General features: G+C 48.4%; 1 protein-coding gene across 2 annotated transcripts in view; it reads left to right on the plus strand.

The window, feature by feature from the left end:
* The first annotated feature begins 12036 nt into the window (after window positions 1-12036).
* Window positions 12037-18438, plus strand: part of SMS (spermine synthase) — a 55225-nt gene continuing 48823 nt past the window's right edge. Inside the window, exon 1 of one of the 2 annotated variants that reach the window (XM_072744474.1) lies at window positions 12037-12927. In XM_072744474.1, the coding sequence (XP_072600575.1) occupies window positions 12807-12927 (121 nt within the window). In that variant the 5' untranslated portion in view covers window positions 12037-12806. Of the gene's footprint in view, window positions 12928-13341; window positions 13726-18438 lie in introns of those variants that run through there. The other variant, XM_072744475.1, reaches the window with a different exon arrangement.

Consider the following 18438-nt stretch of genomic DNA (forward strand, 5'->3'; position numbering starts at 1 on the left):
CCTTAACCGACTGAGCCATCCAGCTGCCTCTAAACTGAAATACTTCTTATGCTTTACATTAGAATAGAATTAAACTATTTTTAAAATAAGAAATAAATATGGACCAAGTTTTATGTTTAAAATGAAGGCATACTACCGAGGCTGAATTGAGTGGAGACGCAGAGACTAGTATTGTGCCAGAAGAAGGAAAAAACAAAGAGATTAGAAGAAAGGATGTTGCAAGTGTCATGTAATTTGCTGCGGCCAACCAAAACAGAAAAGCTGTTTGTGGTGTAAAAACTGAATAAACAAAATAGAGTGGACAATTAGTAAGGGACATTTTTGGCAGATACAGAGTGAATTTGATGAGAAGAAAGAATCAATAAAATTAGTTGCCTGCATTCAAAATTGAATGTGCATTAAAAAATATTTCAAAAAAGATAATAGGTGAGGATCCCTGGGTGGCTCAGCAGTTTGGCCCAGGGCACGATCCTGGAGTCCCGGGATCAAGTCCCACATCGGGCTCCCAGCATGGATCCTGCTTCTCCCTCCTGTGTCTCTGCCTCTCTCTCTCTCTCTCTCTCTCTCTCTCATAAATAAATAAATAAATAAATAAATAAATAAATAAATCTTAAAAGGAAAAGATAACAGGTTCTGGACTTGTAACTTTGGCCAGCTTGATAATGGCTTGGACTTTTGCGCACTAAAAAACCAGTTTCAGATTGTTCAGTTCTGAAACAGACTATGAAACATGTCATGGATACAGTTGTTAAAACTGTTCAGCATATACGTGCAAATGCTGTGACTCATCACCAGTGGTTATGGAACCGTTGAAAGAAGTAGACAACGATTTTAATGATCTTGTGTTTGTTGCCAATGGTCTTTGGTTGAGCCATAAAAAGTTTTACAAAGTTTTACTGTGCTGTTGACTGTAATTTAAGATTTTCTTGAGACAAAAGGAATGCTTGCTAAATACTAATTAATTTTTTAAAATGGCAATGTGATTTACATGTTTTCTCATGGATAAGCTTGAAGTTTCATGGAAAGGAAAGGCTTTTTTGTGGTTTAACTAGACAGGTATAAGAATTTATGTTAAAATTGACACTTTTCATAATTCAAATCAATAATTTTATACATTTTTCTAACATGGATCGATATGCAGGAGATTTTAATTATAACAGTATTATGTACATTGGTCGTAAAAACTAAGAAAAAAATTTGAAGAATGCTTTGTTTATATTGATAAATTTAGCGTTGCTTTTCAAGTAACATAATTCCCTTTGAAACTAATACTGAGTTGGCACAAATTAATGAATTTACTTAGCTTGGACAGACATAGTTTTGAAACTAACATCCCCCCTTTTTTTAAGATTTTATTTATTTATCCATGATGGACACCCAGAGTGAGAGGCAGAGACACAGGCAGAGGGAGAAGCAGACTCCACGCAGGGAGCCCGAGGTGGGACTCGATCCCAGGTCTCCAGGATCAGGCCCTGGGCTGAAGGCTATGCTAAACCGCTGAGCCACCCAGGCTGCCCTTTTCTTTCTTTTCTTTTCTTTTCTTTTTTTTTTTTTAGCCTTTCACTTTACAAGGCCGACTTTGCCCTGAAGTCAAGCTTGCTTGTTACCAAGAGATTCAAGCATGTCTCAGACATGGCTGTGGCACCTACACTCCAGGAGACGTGGGTCTTTTTTTCCCTCTTCTTTTTAACAGTCTTAGGTTTTCTATGCAGTCACTGTTTTTGGAAACTTTGTTAAAGATTTATTTTTTATTTTTTTTAAAAGATTTTATTTATTCATGAGAGACACAGAGACAGGCAGAGACACAGGCAGAGGGAGAAGCAGGCCCCATGCAGGGAGCCCGGACGTGGGACTCGATCGCGAGTCTCCAGGATCACACCCCAGGCTGCAAGCGGCGCTAAACCGCTAAGCCACCAGGATTGCCGATTTATTGAGTCAGGGCAGCCCCGGTGGCGCAGTGGTTTAGCGCCACCTTTAGCCCAGGGCGTGATCCTGGAGTCCCGGGATCAAGTCCCGCATCCAGTTCCCTGCATGGAGCCTGTTTCTCCCTCTGCCTGTGTCTCTGCCTCTCTCTCTCATGAATAAATAAATAAAATCTTTAAAAATAAATAAAATAAATGCACGGACAGGAAAGTTGCAAAAAGAGTACAAGGAGCTCCTTTCTTTACCCAGTTTCAACCATCATTGACAGTTTATCCCATTTGCTTTATGGTCTCCCTCTCTCTGCCCCTGCATGTATATGTGCATACACATACTAACACATGCATCTATCGTTTTTTCCCAAACCACAAATTAGTTGGAGACATTATGCTCCTTTACCCAAAATGCTTCAAGGTGTTATTCCTAAGAACAAGGGCATTCTGTTACGCAACCACAGCACACTGATCAAAGTCAGGAAATTTAACATTGCTACAAAGCTATTGTTCAACCCACAGTCCTTGTTCGACTTCTGTCACTTGTCCCAACCATGTCTCCTATGGCTATTTCCCTTTCTTGGTTCAGGATCCAATCCAGAATCACACGCTGCGGTTTAGTCGTCATATCTTTGTAGTCTCTTTTCATCTGGTACAGTTCCTCTGCTTTTCATTGTATTTCTTGACCTTGACAGTTTTGGAAGAATATGGGCAATTCATTTTGTGGAAGGTCCCTTAGTTTGAGTTGGTCTGATGTTTTTTCGTGATTACATTTCAGGTTCCGCATTTTTGGCAAGAAGACCACAGAAGGGACATTGGGTTCTTCTCAGTGAATCTCAGTGGTCCAATCATCGATATTACCTTTGCTTTGTAACAGCAACGGAATGTTCTTTTAGCTTTATTTTTCCCATTTGGCAGATGTTTTGCATTGCAGTACAGGTTTCTTTTTTGCAGAAGCATGATAATGCAAAATTTCTAAACCTTTTAATTAATTGCAAATAACCAAAATGCAACAAACTGGTGTGCTTTCTTTAAGGCAGCATGTTTAAAATAATGTGTGTTAATTTTTATCTGTGGAGCTTTAATGTCCACTGGTATACCTAGATTGAAACAAAATCTATTTCAGACAAAAATGAGAAAACTATGTATTTGTATATAATTTTGAAAAATATGCCGGTTAGGATTAAGAAAAATTTCCTGACACAATGAACCATTAGTCTATCCTTAAAGTTCAAGACTTTTATGATTAACATGTTGATATGCCAGGCGATGTAGTATGAAACCAGAAGAAATCTATGACTTAGTGGGGAGGAGTGAAGTATGGTTTGCCGTGTGAATCTTAACAGTAACTGCTGCATAAGGATTTTAGGTAGATTCTCAGAGCCTGACAGAGGAGAGTCATGGGACTGGTTGTGCCAAGGAGAAGAAGCTGAAAACGGAGCCAAAGAAGATTTTAAAATCAGAGCTGTGTCAACATACATAAATTCACTTGCTTTGAAGAAGCTGCAATGGGATCCAGGAACAGGAAAAAGAATATTTATTGTTTTGCCTTTGCATGCCAAAATGTAATCTCTCCTTTTCTTCTACCCTTTCCTTAAAACAACAATTGTCTGCATGTAGAATGAGTATATTTTAAATGAGCCATTCATTGCTTTTAAAATGCTCTTGTTTCTGGTATGGAGGCAACAGGATAGACCAGAAATTCTCCTGACTTTGGACTCAAACTAACCTGTATTCCTAACCTCGCTCTGCCACAGACTGGCCTGTGGCCTTGAGCAGGTCACTTGGTCTCTGTGTCTATGTCTCTAAAGATTTTCTTTTGAAGTCATCTCTATACCCAACATGGGGCTCTAACTTACAACCCCCCAGGATCAAGAGTCACAGGCTCTAAGCGACTGAGCCAGCCAGGGCCTGCCCTCTCACTGTGTCTTTTCTTTTTTAAGATTTTATTTATCCATTCATGAGAGACACACACAGAGAGAGAGGCAGAGACAGAGGCAGAGGGAGAAGCAGGCTCCATGCCCGGAGCCCGACCCGGGACTCGATCCTGGGACTCCAGGATCACGCCCTGGGCCAAAGGCAGGCGCTAAACTGCTGAGCCACCCAGGCTGCCCTCACTGTGTCTTTAAACAGGAAATCAATTTTGCCAGATTGGAAGGATTTGAGGTGACATACATTACAAATACTGTGGCCCATAGTGAACAACATTCAATAACAGAAGTTGGACATAAAGGCAATAGAGTTTAAGGAAAAAGAGCCCTGGCCTGGAACCTGGGGACCAGGATCCTGCTCCCTGAGCCTTCCTTTCACTAACAAGCACCTGACCTTGGGCTAGTCACTCAAACTTTCTGGATTTTAGTTCCAATAAGGAAGGAGTGTTGGTTGGAGAGAAACACAGGTCAAGTACGAGGGGCACTAGCATGCTGCCACTAATGCAGGGTGGAGAGTTCTTCACTGGAGCGCTGACTGCTGTGCCATGGGATCACAGCTGAGCAAGTGAGTAGGCTGCGGCTGGCACCTGATCTGGGCCTCAAATGCTCATGTGTGGGCTTCTCTGCTGGACAAAGGAGGTGTTTCAGGTGAGAACAAAGACCCAAAGGTCCAGTAGGTGAAAGGGCAAAGCCCAGGGGCACCTGGATGGTTCAGTTGGTTAAGCATCCGACTCTACATCTCAGCTCAGGTCTTGATTTCAGGGTGGTGAGTTCAAGCTCCGCATTGGGCTCACACCAGGCATGGAGCCTACCTAAGAAAAGGGGGGCAGGAAGGGCTGCCATACTGCAAAATGGCAGCTCAACTCCAGTCCCACTGCAATCAGCTTCTAGGACTGTCTGTTGAGTTGTATCAAATACATTTTAAGACAAATGGCCCCTCTCTGGGCTTTGGAAATCCTTCAGCTCTGCTGCAGGGAAATGGCAGCTGAAATGGGAGTGCTCTGTAAATGTCCACGTGCTCACCATTTGGCTGGGGCAAAGGAAACTACCAATTAAACATTAATCTTAACTCACTAGCAATTGGGATCCCTGGGTGGCTCAGCAGTTTAGCGCCTGACTTTGGCCCAGGGTGTGGTCCTGGAGTCCCAGGATCAAGTCCCAGGATCGAGTCCCACATCGGGCTCCCTGCATGGAGCCTGCTTCTCCCTCTGCCTGTGTCTCTGTCTCTCATGAATAAATAAAATCTCTTTTAAAAAAAAAGAGAAAGATGAGAACATTTGTCAAAGGTCACCTGCAAGCAAATGGAAGAATCAGGGTTAGGATCCAGGCTGGCTGACAAAGGCTCTGACCCTAACTATTCTGTGAACTGCTTCACTTGAGGCAGTAAGAAATCATTTTTTACAGAAAAAGATATATTTAACTAGTACTAGAAGTTGAGAATTTAGTCACATCTTCAAGCACAGCTATAGTAAATGCTGCATTCAGACAAGAAGCCAGGCAGTACTTTTTGGACCCAGATACGCTCTATTATTTTCTTCGGTAACACTTTTGATTATGTCACTATTTGGGCACAGTCACTTAGGTAATGCAGTGCAATAGTGCAGTCTCCCCTCCCCCTAATGCCATTCTGTGTTGGAAGTGAGAGGAAAGGAGGAAGTGGGAGGAGTTGGACAGCATTTCACGTGGGGGCTTTGTGTCAAGTGGAGGTTCTCTCTCTCTCTCTCTCTCTCTCTCTCTCTCTATTTTACTTATTTAAGTAATCTCTACACCCAGTCTAGGGCTCAAACTCACAACCCGGAGATCAAGAATCGCAAGATCTTCCGACTGAGCCAGCCAGGAGCCCCTCAGGTGGAGGTTCTCTTATGGAGGCTGGCCTGGTGTGTCTTCTTGGGCCTGTGTGACAGAGCCTCAGGCTGGCAGTCTTACCTTTAAGTCAGGCTTTCTCAAGCTGGAGGAGCCCTCTGGGGGTGTTCGGACACATCTGAGGGCAGTGTGACTCCGCAGGGGTAAAGGAAGTGGTTGCAGGGTAAAAACAAGAAGTGACTCTTCACGTCCTACATGCTTGTTCTGAAAGGGTCAGCAGAGGGGCACCTGGGTGGCTCAATCAGTTAAGTGTCTGCCTTTGGCTCCGGTCATGATCCCGGGGTCCTGGGATGGAGCCCTGCTTCGGAGGGAGCCTGCTTCTCCCTCTTCCTCTGCCATTCCCCCTGCCTGTGCTCTCTTGTTCTCTTTTTCTCTCACAGAAAGAAAATCTTAAAAAAAAAAAAAAAGACGTGTTTAAAAATTTAAAAAAGGGCAGCCCCGGTGGCCCAGCGGTTTAGTGCTGCCTTCAGCCTGGGATGTGATCCTGGAGACCGGGATCGAGTCCCCACGTCGGGCTCCCTGCATGGAGCCTGCTTCTCCCTCTGCCTGCGTCTCTGCCTCTCTCTCTCATGAATAAATTAAACCTTTAAAAATTAAAATAAAAAATAAAAAAATAAAAAGGTCAGCAGGAACACAGATGAAGATTATGACTGGCACTCAGTGTGCTGGCTTGACATGTCTTAAGGAAAACCTCTCTTGTCATTTACTTCTCTTGAATCATTGTCCAGAGAGTTCTGCCAACAAATGTTTAGAGGCCTTGGCCTGGGCTGTCGACTGCCTGGAACCCTGGGGGGTGGGAATGTGAGTCAAACGACGGGGAACAGAGTGGGGAAATTGCACGGGTTGCCTGTAAGCCTCATCTCCCTTCCCCAACATCAGTACTCAGAGAACCTGGTCTCTGCGTGGAGTCCTTCGGGGTGTCAAGCAGGATATTCTCTTCCTCAGTTCCTTTCAAAGACACAGATGTTGAAGTCCTACTGTGTGCAGGCGCCATGCCAAGCACTGGGAGCAGAGAGGTGAACAACCAGGCATCCCAAAGGAGCATGGTGCCAAAAGTAGACTGTGCCATAATAACCATAGCAACACCCTCCTGGTCGCCACGACCTCCCATTTACTGACTACTCACTATGTGCCACATATTGCCCCCTGTGCTGGTCACATAGTCACTCATTTAATGGCCACAACAGCTCTGTGAGGTGGGGACTATTCCTCGATCATTTTCCAGAGGTGGGGAAGGAGGCACAGAGAACTCAAGGGAACTGTTTGTTGACTGTCACATAGCCCAGAGGATGTGGGCTAGCAACTCACCCCAGAAACTGTCTGGGGGAGCTAGGCAATAGCTCCAGAGAGGCAGAACGTCCTCTCAAGTACAGTCACGCCCTGACAGGGAGCGGGCACAGCTTGGCGGGGGGGGGGGGGGGGGGGCACTCCTACCCCTTGGCCTCCAGGAGCTGTACCAGCAGGCCCTGCGCTCGGGGACAGCGCCTCGACCGTGTGGGCAGCCCTACTGGGGAGCCACCCTCGGGCTTCCAGTCTTGGCCTTACCATTTTCTAGCCCTTGAACCTCTTCATGCCTCAGTTAACTTGTTGGTAAAATAGGGATAATGACACCTACTTCTCAGAGCTATTCTAATGATTAAGTAAGTTAGCATTTGAGGCTGAAGAAGGCTTTTCTCTGGGAAAACCACAACCATGAGGATGGTTTCCCAGCAGCCTTCAATTTTGCTTTTTCATAAACACCTCACTTCAAATTCCATCCCGCCGGGCATGTACTTGAAATGTGCTTCAGGTAATGAAGTTCATTTAAAAATTCCTTTACAGGGACACCTGGGTGGCTCAGTGGGTAAAGTGTCTGGCTTCAGCTCAGGTCATGATCACGGGGCCCTGGGATCGAGCCGCTCTTTGGGTTCTCTGCTCAGCAGGGAATCTGCTTCTCCCTTTGCCTCTGTACTATCTCTCTCTCTCAAATAAATAAAGAAAAAACATATTTTAAGATCTTCTTTATTTATTCATGAGAGACACAGAGAAAGGGGCAAAGACCTAGGCAGAGGGAGAAGCAGGCTCCCTGTGAGGAGCCCGATGCAGAACTCGATCCCCTGACTGGGATCATGCCCTGAGCCAAAGGCAGATGCTCAACCCCTGAGCCACCAAAGTGTCCTAAATAAAGAAAATCAAACATTATATGTTCTCATTCATTTGGGGAATATAAATAATAGTGAAAGGGAATACAAGGGAAGGGAGAAGAAATGGGTAGGAAATATCAGAAAGGGAGACAGAACATAAAGACTCCTAACTCTGGGAAACGAACTAGGGGTGATGGAAGGGGAGGAGGGCGGGGGGTGGGGGGGAATGGGTGACGGGCACTGAGGGGGGCACTTGACCGGATGAGCACTGGGTGTTATTCTGCATGTTGGCAAATTGAACACCAATAAAAAATAAATTTATTATATAAAAAAGATTTTATTTATTCATGTGAGACAGAGAGAGAGAGGCAGAGACACAGGCAGAGGGAGAAGCAGGCTTCCTGTGGGGAGCCCGATCCGGGACTCAATCCCAGGCCCCCAGGTTCATACCCTGAGCCGAAGGGAGACACTCAACCATCCAAGCGTCCCCCTAAGAAAGAAAATCTTAAAAAAATTCCTTTACAGCACGGCTGCCTGGCTGGGCCAGTCAGAAGAGTTGGCAGCTCTTGATCTCAGGATCTTCAGTCCAAGTCCCACATTGGGCATGGAGCCTACTTCAAACAAACAAATTTAAAGCATTTCTTTTTTTTAAAAAGATTTTATTTATTTATTCATGAGAGACACAAAGAGAGAGAGAGGCAGGGACACAGGCAGAGGGAGAAGCAGGCTCCATGCAGGCAGCCCGACGTGGGACTCGATCCCGGGGCTCCAGGATCACGCTCTGGGCCGAAGGCGGCGCTAAACCACTGAGCCACCCCAGGTTGCCCTAAAACACTTCTGTATAGCTTTACATTACAAAATTGTTTTGACTCTAAGTCTTTTTTTTTTAATTGAGGTAAAATTTACATAACATAGAATTAGCTATTTTACAGGGAAAATTTCACCAGCACTTAGTACATTTAGAGTGTTGGGCAACCACCATCTGCATCTAATTCCAAGACATTGTCATCACCCCAAAAAGAAACCCCATACGCATTAATCAGTCACATCTTCCCCTCACACAGTAGCCTGATTTCTACTCCATGGAGTTGCCTGTTCTGGACATTTCAAATGCAATCATATAACATTTGTCCTTTTGTCTGGCTTCTTGTACTTAGCATAATGTTTTTGAGGTTCATTTATGTTGTAGCATGAGTTAGTATGGATTCCTTTTTATGGCTGAATAATATTTTGTTTATCCATTCATTTATCAATAGAAATTTGGTTGTTCCTACTTCTTGGCGATTGTAAATACAATTGTGTACAAGTTTTTGGTTGGACCCTGTTTTCCATTCTTTGAGGTACATACCCAAGAGTGGAATTGCTGGGTCATATCGTAGCTGGATGTTTAGGTTCTTGAGGACTCGTCAAACTTTTCCAGAGCAGCTGCACCATTTTGCATTTCCACCAGCAATCTCACCATATCCTTGCTGAAACTTGTTACTTTCTGGCTTTCAAAATTTATTCACTTATATCAGAGCTAGCCTTGTGGGTGTGGAGTTGTATCTGTTGTGGTTCACACTGCTTTTTAGCTTTGCAGTGGCACACTTGGTTTTACATTGGAATCTCCAGGGTTTTTATTTTTTTTTTGTAAAAATCCCATTGTGTGGTCTGCACCTCTGTCAGCAGCTTTCAAAGCTCCCGAGGTGATTCCAGTAATCAGGCAAAGTTGAGAATCACTGTGTCGAAGATTCCAGGATGCTCTCGGTTACACGGTCTTTTTAATCAGAAATTCAGATCATGTTTAACTTACTGGGCCAGGCCCACATTTATCTGAAAACCGGCGGGGGAGTGATAACAGATTTCTGTCAGCCATTCCAAACCTAATAGCTAAGGCCAGGTTTTTGTTTTTGTTTTGTTTTGTTTAAAAGAAAGGAAGTGATTTCATCACAGCTGCACACAGGGGGCAGGGAGGCAGGGTATCTCCAAGGGTCCCAAGTGAACTGCTGAAAACAGAAAAAACGAAACGGTAAAACAAAAGGCTCCTGGCTTTGGTGGCAGGTGCAGCTGCTGAGGGCTGCTGGTCCCCACTCTGCCCCCCACCTCCGTTCACAAGGAAAGTCTGGAAAAGCAGCACCGGTGGTGGCCACTGGGTTCTTACACCGGGAGAGGTTTCCAGTTAGCACCCTGCTTCTCTGCCACCACCTTCCGCTCTCTAACAGACAGCCTTTTACCACTTTCTTTTCTTTTTTTTTTTCCTTTTACCATTTTCAACTTCCTTCTTCGCACTAGGTAGTTACTTTTGCTAACTGAGCTGGACAAACTGTGTAGCTATCTATACCTCTGAGTTTATAAAGATTTTATTTAAAAAAAAGATTTTATTTGAGAGAGAGATTGAGAGAGAGAGAGAGAGCAGGGGGAGGAACAGAGGGAGAGGAACAAGCAGACTCCGAGCTGAGCACAGAGCCCAACGTGGGGCTCCATCTAACGCCCCTGAGATCACAACCTGAGCCAAAATTGAGTCAGCTGCTCAATCGATTGAGCCACATAGGCGCCCCTATTCCTCTGAGTTTACAAAAACTCTGTTGCAGACGTTCAAGTTGGCCTGACTGTGAAGAAGCAGGTGGGCCCATGTGAGGGTGAGCCTTGGATAAGAGTAATACCTGACACAAGTAGCATTTTGCTATAGAGGATCACCTCTGGTTCTTCACTCTAAGCACTGACTGCATGTTATTGTCACAATTGTTACCACCTTCCAGCCACCCTCCCACCCCCTGGAGCACACCTGGTGTGGAACTCGGACGGCGGGGAGCCGTGTGGGCCTGTCACACGAGGACTGGGCCTGTGGCAGGGGCTTTAGGGGAGCTTTTAAGGAGGCCAGCTGTTCTCTGGACTGGAGGTAATGCCATGATTGGGGCCCTTGGTAGGTCTTATCATCGGGCAGCAGGGAAGACGAAGACAGGACAAAGGCTGTGAATGGTAAAGAAGCAGCAGTCGCTCATATGAGCCAGGATCCGGGGATGTGTGGGGACTTCTGTGGTTTGGACAAGGTTCGCTTGTTCTCCGTGTTCAGACGGGATTACAGAGTGGTCTTGTTTTGGTCTTGTCCCATCCCGGTCACAGAGTGGCCTTGTCTGATGTTGGTGTTCTGGGTAATTATTTATGTTCAACGGAAGACTGTCTGGCCAGTTCCCAGATGGCAGGGGCTGCTTTTCTGTCTCAGGCCTCACTTTTGGCCAAGAGCAGACAAGGTCAGGCCAGAGGATATGAATCCATGAATATCCACATTTTCACCTTTGCCAAGATTCTGTTGATTAGGAGGTTGTTTCAAGAGTGCAGGCTGTGGTTTGGTAAATTTCTCTTGCTTTTCTGTTGTAGGATAGGTTGCTGAATTGGCTGGTGTGACAAAAGCTGCTCAGGATACACCGGTCAACTGTACCACAAGCAATTCCCACAAACAAAATGATTATTCATCCTGTAACATGCCTTGAAGCCAGGGACCTAGATTATAAAACCTAGACAATGAGAACACATTCTAGCATCCCAATAGGTACTCACAGCCCAGTTGGAAGTGTTTATCTTTTAAAAGATTTTATGTATTTATTCATGAGAGACACAGGGAGAGAGAGAGAGAGAGACAGAGAGAGACAGAGAGAGGCAGAGACACAGGCAGAGGGAGAAGCAGGCTCCATGCAGGGAGCCCGAGGTGATCCTGGGTCCCCAGGATCACACCTGGGATCACACACCAGGAAGGTGGCGTTAAACCGCTGAGCCACAGCGGTTGAGCTCTGCCTTTGGCTCAGGGCCTGATCCTGGAGTCCCATGTCGGGCTCCCTGCATGGAGCCTGCTTCTCCCTCTGCTTGTGTCTCTGCCTCTCTCTCTGTCTCTCATGAATAAATACATAAAATCTTAAAAAAAAAAAAAACTGCTGAGCCACGCAGGCTGCCCTGGAGGTGTTTAAAGAGGCCTCAAGGCTTCAAGCCCATGACCTACCTTTAACAATCTTGCCAGGATTGTGTCATTAGTAGGTAATACGCTACATTGCAAACATCTTTACAACTCCTAAAATCACCTCAACAATGTGCGCTGCATTTCGGGGCCTAGTTATCTCTGATATTGTGCTATGTCAGGAAGCATTTTTGTTAAAGTCCACTTCTGTTACGGCTGGCTATCTGATTAGCTAATGGCAAAGCATCTCAAGGAATTCCATCTCTATTTTCCACCTTGCAGAAGCAAGGCCGGGGCACTTAGGCTGGCCACTGCTGGCTGTACGCAGGCCCCATGCTGCTGAGCAGGACCGGCTACATCATTTGCAGGCTCAGTGCAAAATGAAAACACGGGGTCCCTTGTTCAAAACTGTGAAGAGTTTCAAGAAAGTGAGAGCAGAGAAACCAAGTATAGGGCCATTCTGGGTGCGAGGCCCTGTGCCAGTGCACGCATCACAGGTTCTAGAGGCCCACCCTGCTGCGGCATGACAAGAGGTACACCTGAGACCTCTGGAGTCCTACTGTCCATGCTGCGTGGCAAGGGACAACTGTGTCGCCCTGACCTGACTCCAGCGGAGGAGAAGCATTGGAGATTATTCCTGGACAAAAGCAGGAGCTGCATGCAGTCTAAGGGACAGAGGCTGAAAGGCTGAGATAACAGAAGAGCTTGGGAACTCGAGGATCCGGGAATCCCAGGAGAAAGGAAAACACTGAGGGCAACAAACAGGTGGCTGTGGGTAGGAAAAGATGAATGCAAGTCCTGAAAAGGAGATCCAGTTCTTAACGGGATGGTCTGTTAAGAGAACACCAGTGAAGACGTTGCCCAGTTTTTGTGAAAGGGTGAAAGACTCAGGAAAACAGCCACCAGGGATTGCTCTTGGGAGAGGTGGGTTTCCTGCCAGGTTCTTCATGCTTTTTGGGGGGCACGGAAGTTCCCTCCTTTAGCCTCGGTCCAGCCATTCGGGCACTTCCCGCGGAGCTTGGGGACGCGGGAGCCGCACCAAAGACCGATGGGAGGATGGAAGCGTCTGCCTCGTGGCCCTGTCGGTGGAAGGGAGGGGGCTCAGTGCGCCCTCCTGTTCTGTCCTGTGCCACGTCGCGTTGCAGACCAGCCGGACACCCAAGTGAAAGGCAAGCCCACGGCGGGAGGGGCCAGCGCCGCGAACAGGGGCATCAGCGGTGCGGGGGCCCTGGGGATGCCGCAGTTCCCCAAATGCACAGCGGCAGCCTTGCCCTCCTCCCACTCGCTTCTCCACCCTTCCCGTTTCTCACGCAAACGTGGGTAACTGAAATACCCAAGACGTTTTCGTTGGGCGCTGGAATGCGAGCCGACCGTCGCTAATAATAATGGCAACGATTCTAAAGGGCTCAAGTGGAGCGTTTGAGGAGTCAGGGGAAGGGCGGCAGCACTTTCCGAGTACGGGTGGATCGCGGCGTTAGACTTGGCCAGGAAAGAAGAGGGGCCTTGGCTGGGGGGATGGTCTGGGGAAGTGCAGGGGGTGGGCCCCCCGGAAGTCGCGCTGCGCTGTTCAAACCTAAGGTGACCTAACGGATGGCGGGAGCGCCCGCCGATCCCGGGCGCGGGAGCGGCCATTGGTGACGCACGCCGGGGAGCTGGGCGCCCACGCCTCCAGCGCTGCCTGCCCGAGGCCCCACAGCCTGCGCGCCGAGGTCGGGGCGGCGGGCGTCCTCGCTTCCTCCCTCCCGGAGGCGGGCCCGGCCCCGCCCCCGCGCCCCGGAGCGCTCCCGCGGCCCCTCCCACCTCCTCGCCCGGCCGCCCCGCGCGCCGCACTCCCCGCCGGCCGCAGCCCGACGCGCCGCGCGGCCCCCCGTCTCCCGCGGCCGCCTGCCCCAGGCATGGCCCAGGGCCTCGCCTCACTATGGCAGCAGCACGGCACAGCACGCTCGACTTCAAGCTCGGCGCCAGAGGTGAGGGCGCGCGGCCGCCACCTGCCCGGCCGCCCCCGCCGCCCGCCGGGCTGGGGCCAGCGGGGACCGGGCGGGGCGCGCGCCGCGGGCCGAACAATGCGGACGGCCCGCGCGGCCCCGGCGTCCCCGCGGCCGCAGCGCCGAGCGCGCACCGGCGGCCGGGGCGGAGGCCGCGCCCGGGCTCCCGCCGCAGCGCCGGGCCTGGAGGGGCCGCCGCCCGCCCCGGCCCCCCGGCCCCCGCCCGCCGGCGGCGCCGCCCTTCGAGGCCCGGGTCGCCCACCCGCGCCCCGTGCGGGCGTGGGCGCCCCTGCCAGGGTCCCCTTGGCGCCGCGCGGCTCGGGAGGGCCCCCCCCCCCCCCCGCGTCGGCGGAGCCCCTTAGGGCGGCGGTGCCGGGGCGGGGGGCGTGCGCCGCGCGGGGCCGCCCGCGTGACCTTTTCCTGTTCGCGGAGGCGGGTAAATTCCCTCCAGCCCGGGGCGGGGGCTCCCCTCGTGGGAGCGGGGCTGGGGCAGGGCCGTGCGGCGCTGGCCGCATTCCTGGCCGGCTGCGTAGGAGCCGGGTCCCGCCGAAGGGGACGGGAAAGGAAGCGGCGATGGGGGGGTGAAGTCTGGGCGCGGGAACTCCTGCTCCCCGACCCCTGGAGGCTCGGAACACAGGCCACCCAGGGGGCTGGGAGGTGGCCCCCAGCGGCAGTTACGAACGGGAAGGGTTTCTGCAGGCTTTTCTCTGCGGGTTTCCAACGTGGGGGGAGGGGAAGCGCTGCCCCCCCGCTTTCTGGTGGCTCTGAAACCTTGAAGTGCTGCAGGCTGGAATCTGCGCTTCCCGTACCTCGCACTTGGGACGGCGCCTCTGATCTGGCCTTTTCACCGTTTTCCTCGAGTGGAATGGATCAGCCTTTTCTGTTCCCACGTAAAACCTGCACTTTCTCACTTTCTCTTCGCCTTTTGTGAAATTCTGAAAACTCATTTTGCATTTTCGCCCCCAAGCTGAGAGGCCCTCCGAAGGCAAAGATTTAATAAAAACAAAACTTTGAGGATTCGAAGCAAGACCGGGGTTTTTGCATCTTGTCTTTCTCCATTGCCTCTGCATGGGACTTTGGCCTTCTGTCTCCACCTGAGTATTATCCTCCCGGTGGTTAAAAAAAAAAAAAAAAGGTGGGGTGGGGGAAGGACGGCTCACACTTCATAAAGCTTAACGTTTATATATATATATTTTTAAGGTTTATGCACGAGAGAGGCAGAGACACAGGCAGAGGAAGAAGCAGGCTCCATGTGGGATTCGTTTCCTAGACCCCGGGATCACGCCCTGAGCCAAAGGCAGATGCTCAACCGCTGAGCCACCCAGCCGCCCCCCCCCCCGCTTTTTTTTTTCTTAAGATTTTATTGGCTTAATGTTAATATTAAGGGACTTGCCGTAAAACACTACAATGTTCTTAAGTAATGTCAGTGTATTCCGTGGTTGGGAAGGGACTTGGACAAAACAAAGCACTTTTGAGTTCCCATGTTTTTTAGTTGAGGTTAGAGACGAGATGACTGGGAGAGTCAGGAGATAAAATGGTGATTGGGGCGTGCAGATAGTGTTGGGTGTGAGGTGGCTAAGGTTTTGTTGAGGAATTACCCTGCCAATTTCAGGGATTAGTGGTTAGTGAAGGTTCTTGCATACTCAATTCAGAGGTGAGGAGGGTGTGGCTTGAGGAAGAACTACTGAGTCAGGGTCCCTCAGCTAGGAGGGGCCTCTAGGAAGGGTCCCTGGTGGTAAGCAGGTGTGAACACTGACCTGTACTTATTGAACGTGGGTTTTTTCTAGGCTCTACGGAGGGTGATTTCAGGATGAGGCTGGATGATTCTGGCACTTACTCAGCCTGTGTCGGTGCCTGAAGCCTTAAACAGCTTTCAGCTTAATTCAGGTGTGGTATGTTGAAGTGATGGCTCACAACGGGCTTCTGTGTTCTCTTGGAAAAGTCAGGGGAACCTTCACTTTATGGAGAAAAAGTGAGAGAGCTTTATTTCTTAACATGCTTTTTAAAAGATTTTTTAATTTATTTGATAGAGAGTGCACAAGCCTGGGGGTGGGAGAGCACAGGGAGAGGGAGAAGCAGGAAGACCCACACGTGGTTCCATCCCGGGACCCTGAGATCATGATCTGAGCCAAAAGGGGGACGCTTAACCGACTGAGCTACCCAGGTGCTCCTAATCTTTCTTCCTTCCTTTCTTTTTTTATATTTTTTTAAATTAAGTAATCTCTTTGCCCAGCACAGGGCTTGAACTCAGGACCTGGAGATCAAGAGTCACATGCTCTAGGGACTGAGAGAACTTTAACACTTGGGGCTGACCCTGGCTCGAGAGGGAGAGAACCACAGACGCACAGTTTAGAAGGAAGCAGGAGAAGCTGGCAGGTTCTAAGCTGGCAAGGTGTGGAAGCGGCATCTAAATAATTTAGTTGTGCAAGGAGAAAATAAAATTAAAAACATTTCCCAGCCAATTATCCTTCAGTCTCAGCCTGTTGATCTTAAAGATGAGAAAATTTTGATGGCGAGCTGAAGAACATTTTAGGAAGAAATAATAAGGAGGGGGATGTGAATATATTCATCTTTGTTAGTTCTTAAGCCCCTACAAAAGTGTTTTGGGAGGAAGACCACTCTGATTCTTATTGTGTTTCCCCATCACTTAATTTGGGGGAGACCTGTCACCCTTGCCATCCATCAGTAGGTGTCTACACTTGGAAAACGAGAGGATCTGGCTAGATTGGGATCTTGTAAATTCTTTTAATTTTCAGTGAGGGACACTTGGTGAGAAATCTACCACCTGTGTGTGAGGTCTCCAAAAACATTTATTTTAATTGATAATAATGAGTCAAAAGGCATTAGTCTTGGCATGGTGAGTCCTGGATGTGACTCAAGGGTGAGTCAAATGCCTGTGGAGCCTGGATTCATGTTCTTTTTCCCATTTGTCAGTAATCCTTCCTAATGCTCCAGTTCCATGATGTGATTTTAATGGAATTAAACTTGAACCACTTAGTTATTATGATGCGATTCCATGTAACTTAGCAGTGCAAGCCAGCTAGTACCCAGCAGCCACCGGGCCACTAAGGGCAATTATAGGTTGGGCCTGGTGGTGCCTGTTTCGTGTTGTGGCTGATGATGTAACTCAGGAAATTTTGATTTTTGCTAAAAAACAAAACCTCATCTCTGGACTGGTGGAGGACACATGATTTGTTCCTAGTCTGAGACTCTAGGCAGCAAGCGGGCTGCATACACAGACGTGAGTGGGGTACGCTTGGCCTCTGCCCTGTTAAAATCTCAAGCCAGCTCTCAAAAGCTCTAGCAGTTTCCCTCTCTCCATGTCTCATTTCTTCCCCTGGGCTGGGAGTATCCTCATAGGCAGACCTCCAGAGTCTGTATCCTGGACACAGTTCTGGAACATCATAGATGTTTGATAAGTGCTGGTTAAGATGGACCTGATGATGTTACGGTCAAGATGGAAAGCTAGTTCAAGTGCCCTGGGGAAAACAAGGCACACGTTTGGTAGGAGTCCTGTGTGAGGAAACCTGCCTGATGCTGTTATGTTCTTCGGGTTGTGGACCACTCATCTATAGTTTACATGGGGAAATGAAGTGACTTACGTTAGTCCAATTCAGAAAGTTTTATAACAAAGATCTTGTTTAAAAAATAAAGAACAGGGTTGCCTGGGTGGCTCAGCGGTTGAGCGCCTGCCCTCGGCTCAGGGCGTGATCCGGGGATCCTGGGATTGAGTCCCACGTCGGGCTCCCCGCATGGAGCCTGCTTCTCCCGCTTCCTGTGTCTTTGTGTCTCTCATGAATCAATAAAATCTTAAAAAAAAAAAAAAGAACAGAAGGCTACTTGAGTAGGGCTTAGCCAGAAAGGTTTAGGAGAGGGGTTCTTATTTTGTACCTTTGACCTTCATCAGGGAAGACTGGAGCCCCTCTTAGAGTAAGAATTTTACTTTTTTGGTGTGGGGAGGGGAAGAGGGAGAGAAATTTAAGCAGGCTCCACACCCAGCGGCCGATCTCACAACCGTGAGATCCTGCCTGACCTGAGTCGAAATCAGACTTAACTGGCTGAGCCCCCCCAAGCGCCTCTCAGTGTAAGAATTTTAAATGCATAAAGTAAGCACATTATTTTAAGATACAATTTCAGAATTAAAATCCAAGATAATGTAGCACAGTAGTAATATGTGCTTCTTCAGTAGCACATTTAATATACATTCTAGCATCAGGCCTAATAACTTCCATAATTTCGAAGCAGAGCTGAGAAAATCGTATTTTAGCTGTGATGTGAGAAAAAGCTGTGGTTTTATTGGTGACGATGGCCACCATCGTTGATGTGTGGTTTTACAAGCATAACTGAAGAAAATGCTAAGTTTTAATTAGTGAAAATAAGGATGTGTATTTTTTTCCCCCCATCGGAGTTCACAGACCCCTGGATTGTATCCACTGGCCCCTGGGGAGTCCATGGACCCCTAGTTCAGACCCCCTACAAACTGGAGAGGGAAAGGAGGGGGCCAGTTCTGTATATTGTTTCTTTCAGGCTGAGTAGGTTTCCACTCAAGCCCACACTGTAAGCAAATGTCCCTGGTTCCTCTTCAAGACAGACATCTCTTTGAAAACATAAAAGCCGGTATTTATTAGTTGCCTCCTGGGCTAGGCATTGCCCTAAGCGCATTACACGTTATTTTACGTAATCCTCACAACAACC

Source organism: Vulpes vulpes, chromosome X, assembly GCF_048418805.1.
Source record: "Vulpes vulpes isolate BD-2025 chromosome X, VulVul3, whole genome shotgun sequence".
Taxonomy (NCBI): Eukaryota; Metazoa; Chordata; class Mammalia; order Carnivora; family Canidae; genus Vulpes; species Vulpes vulpes.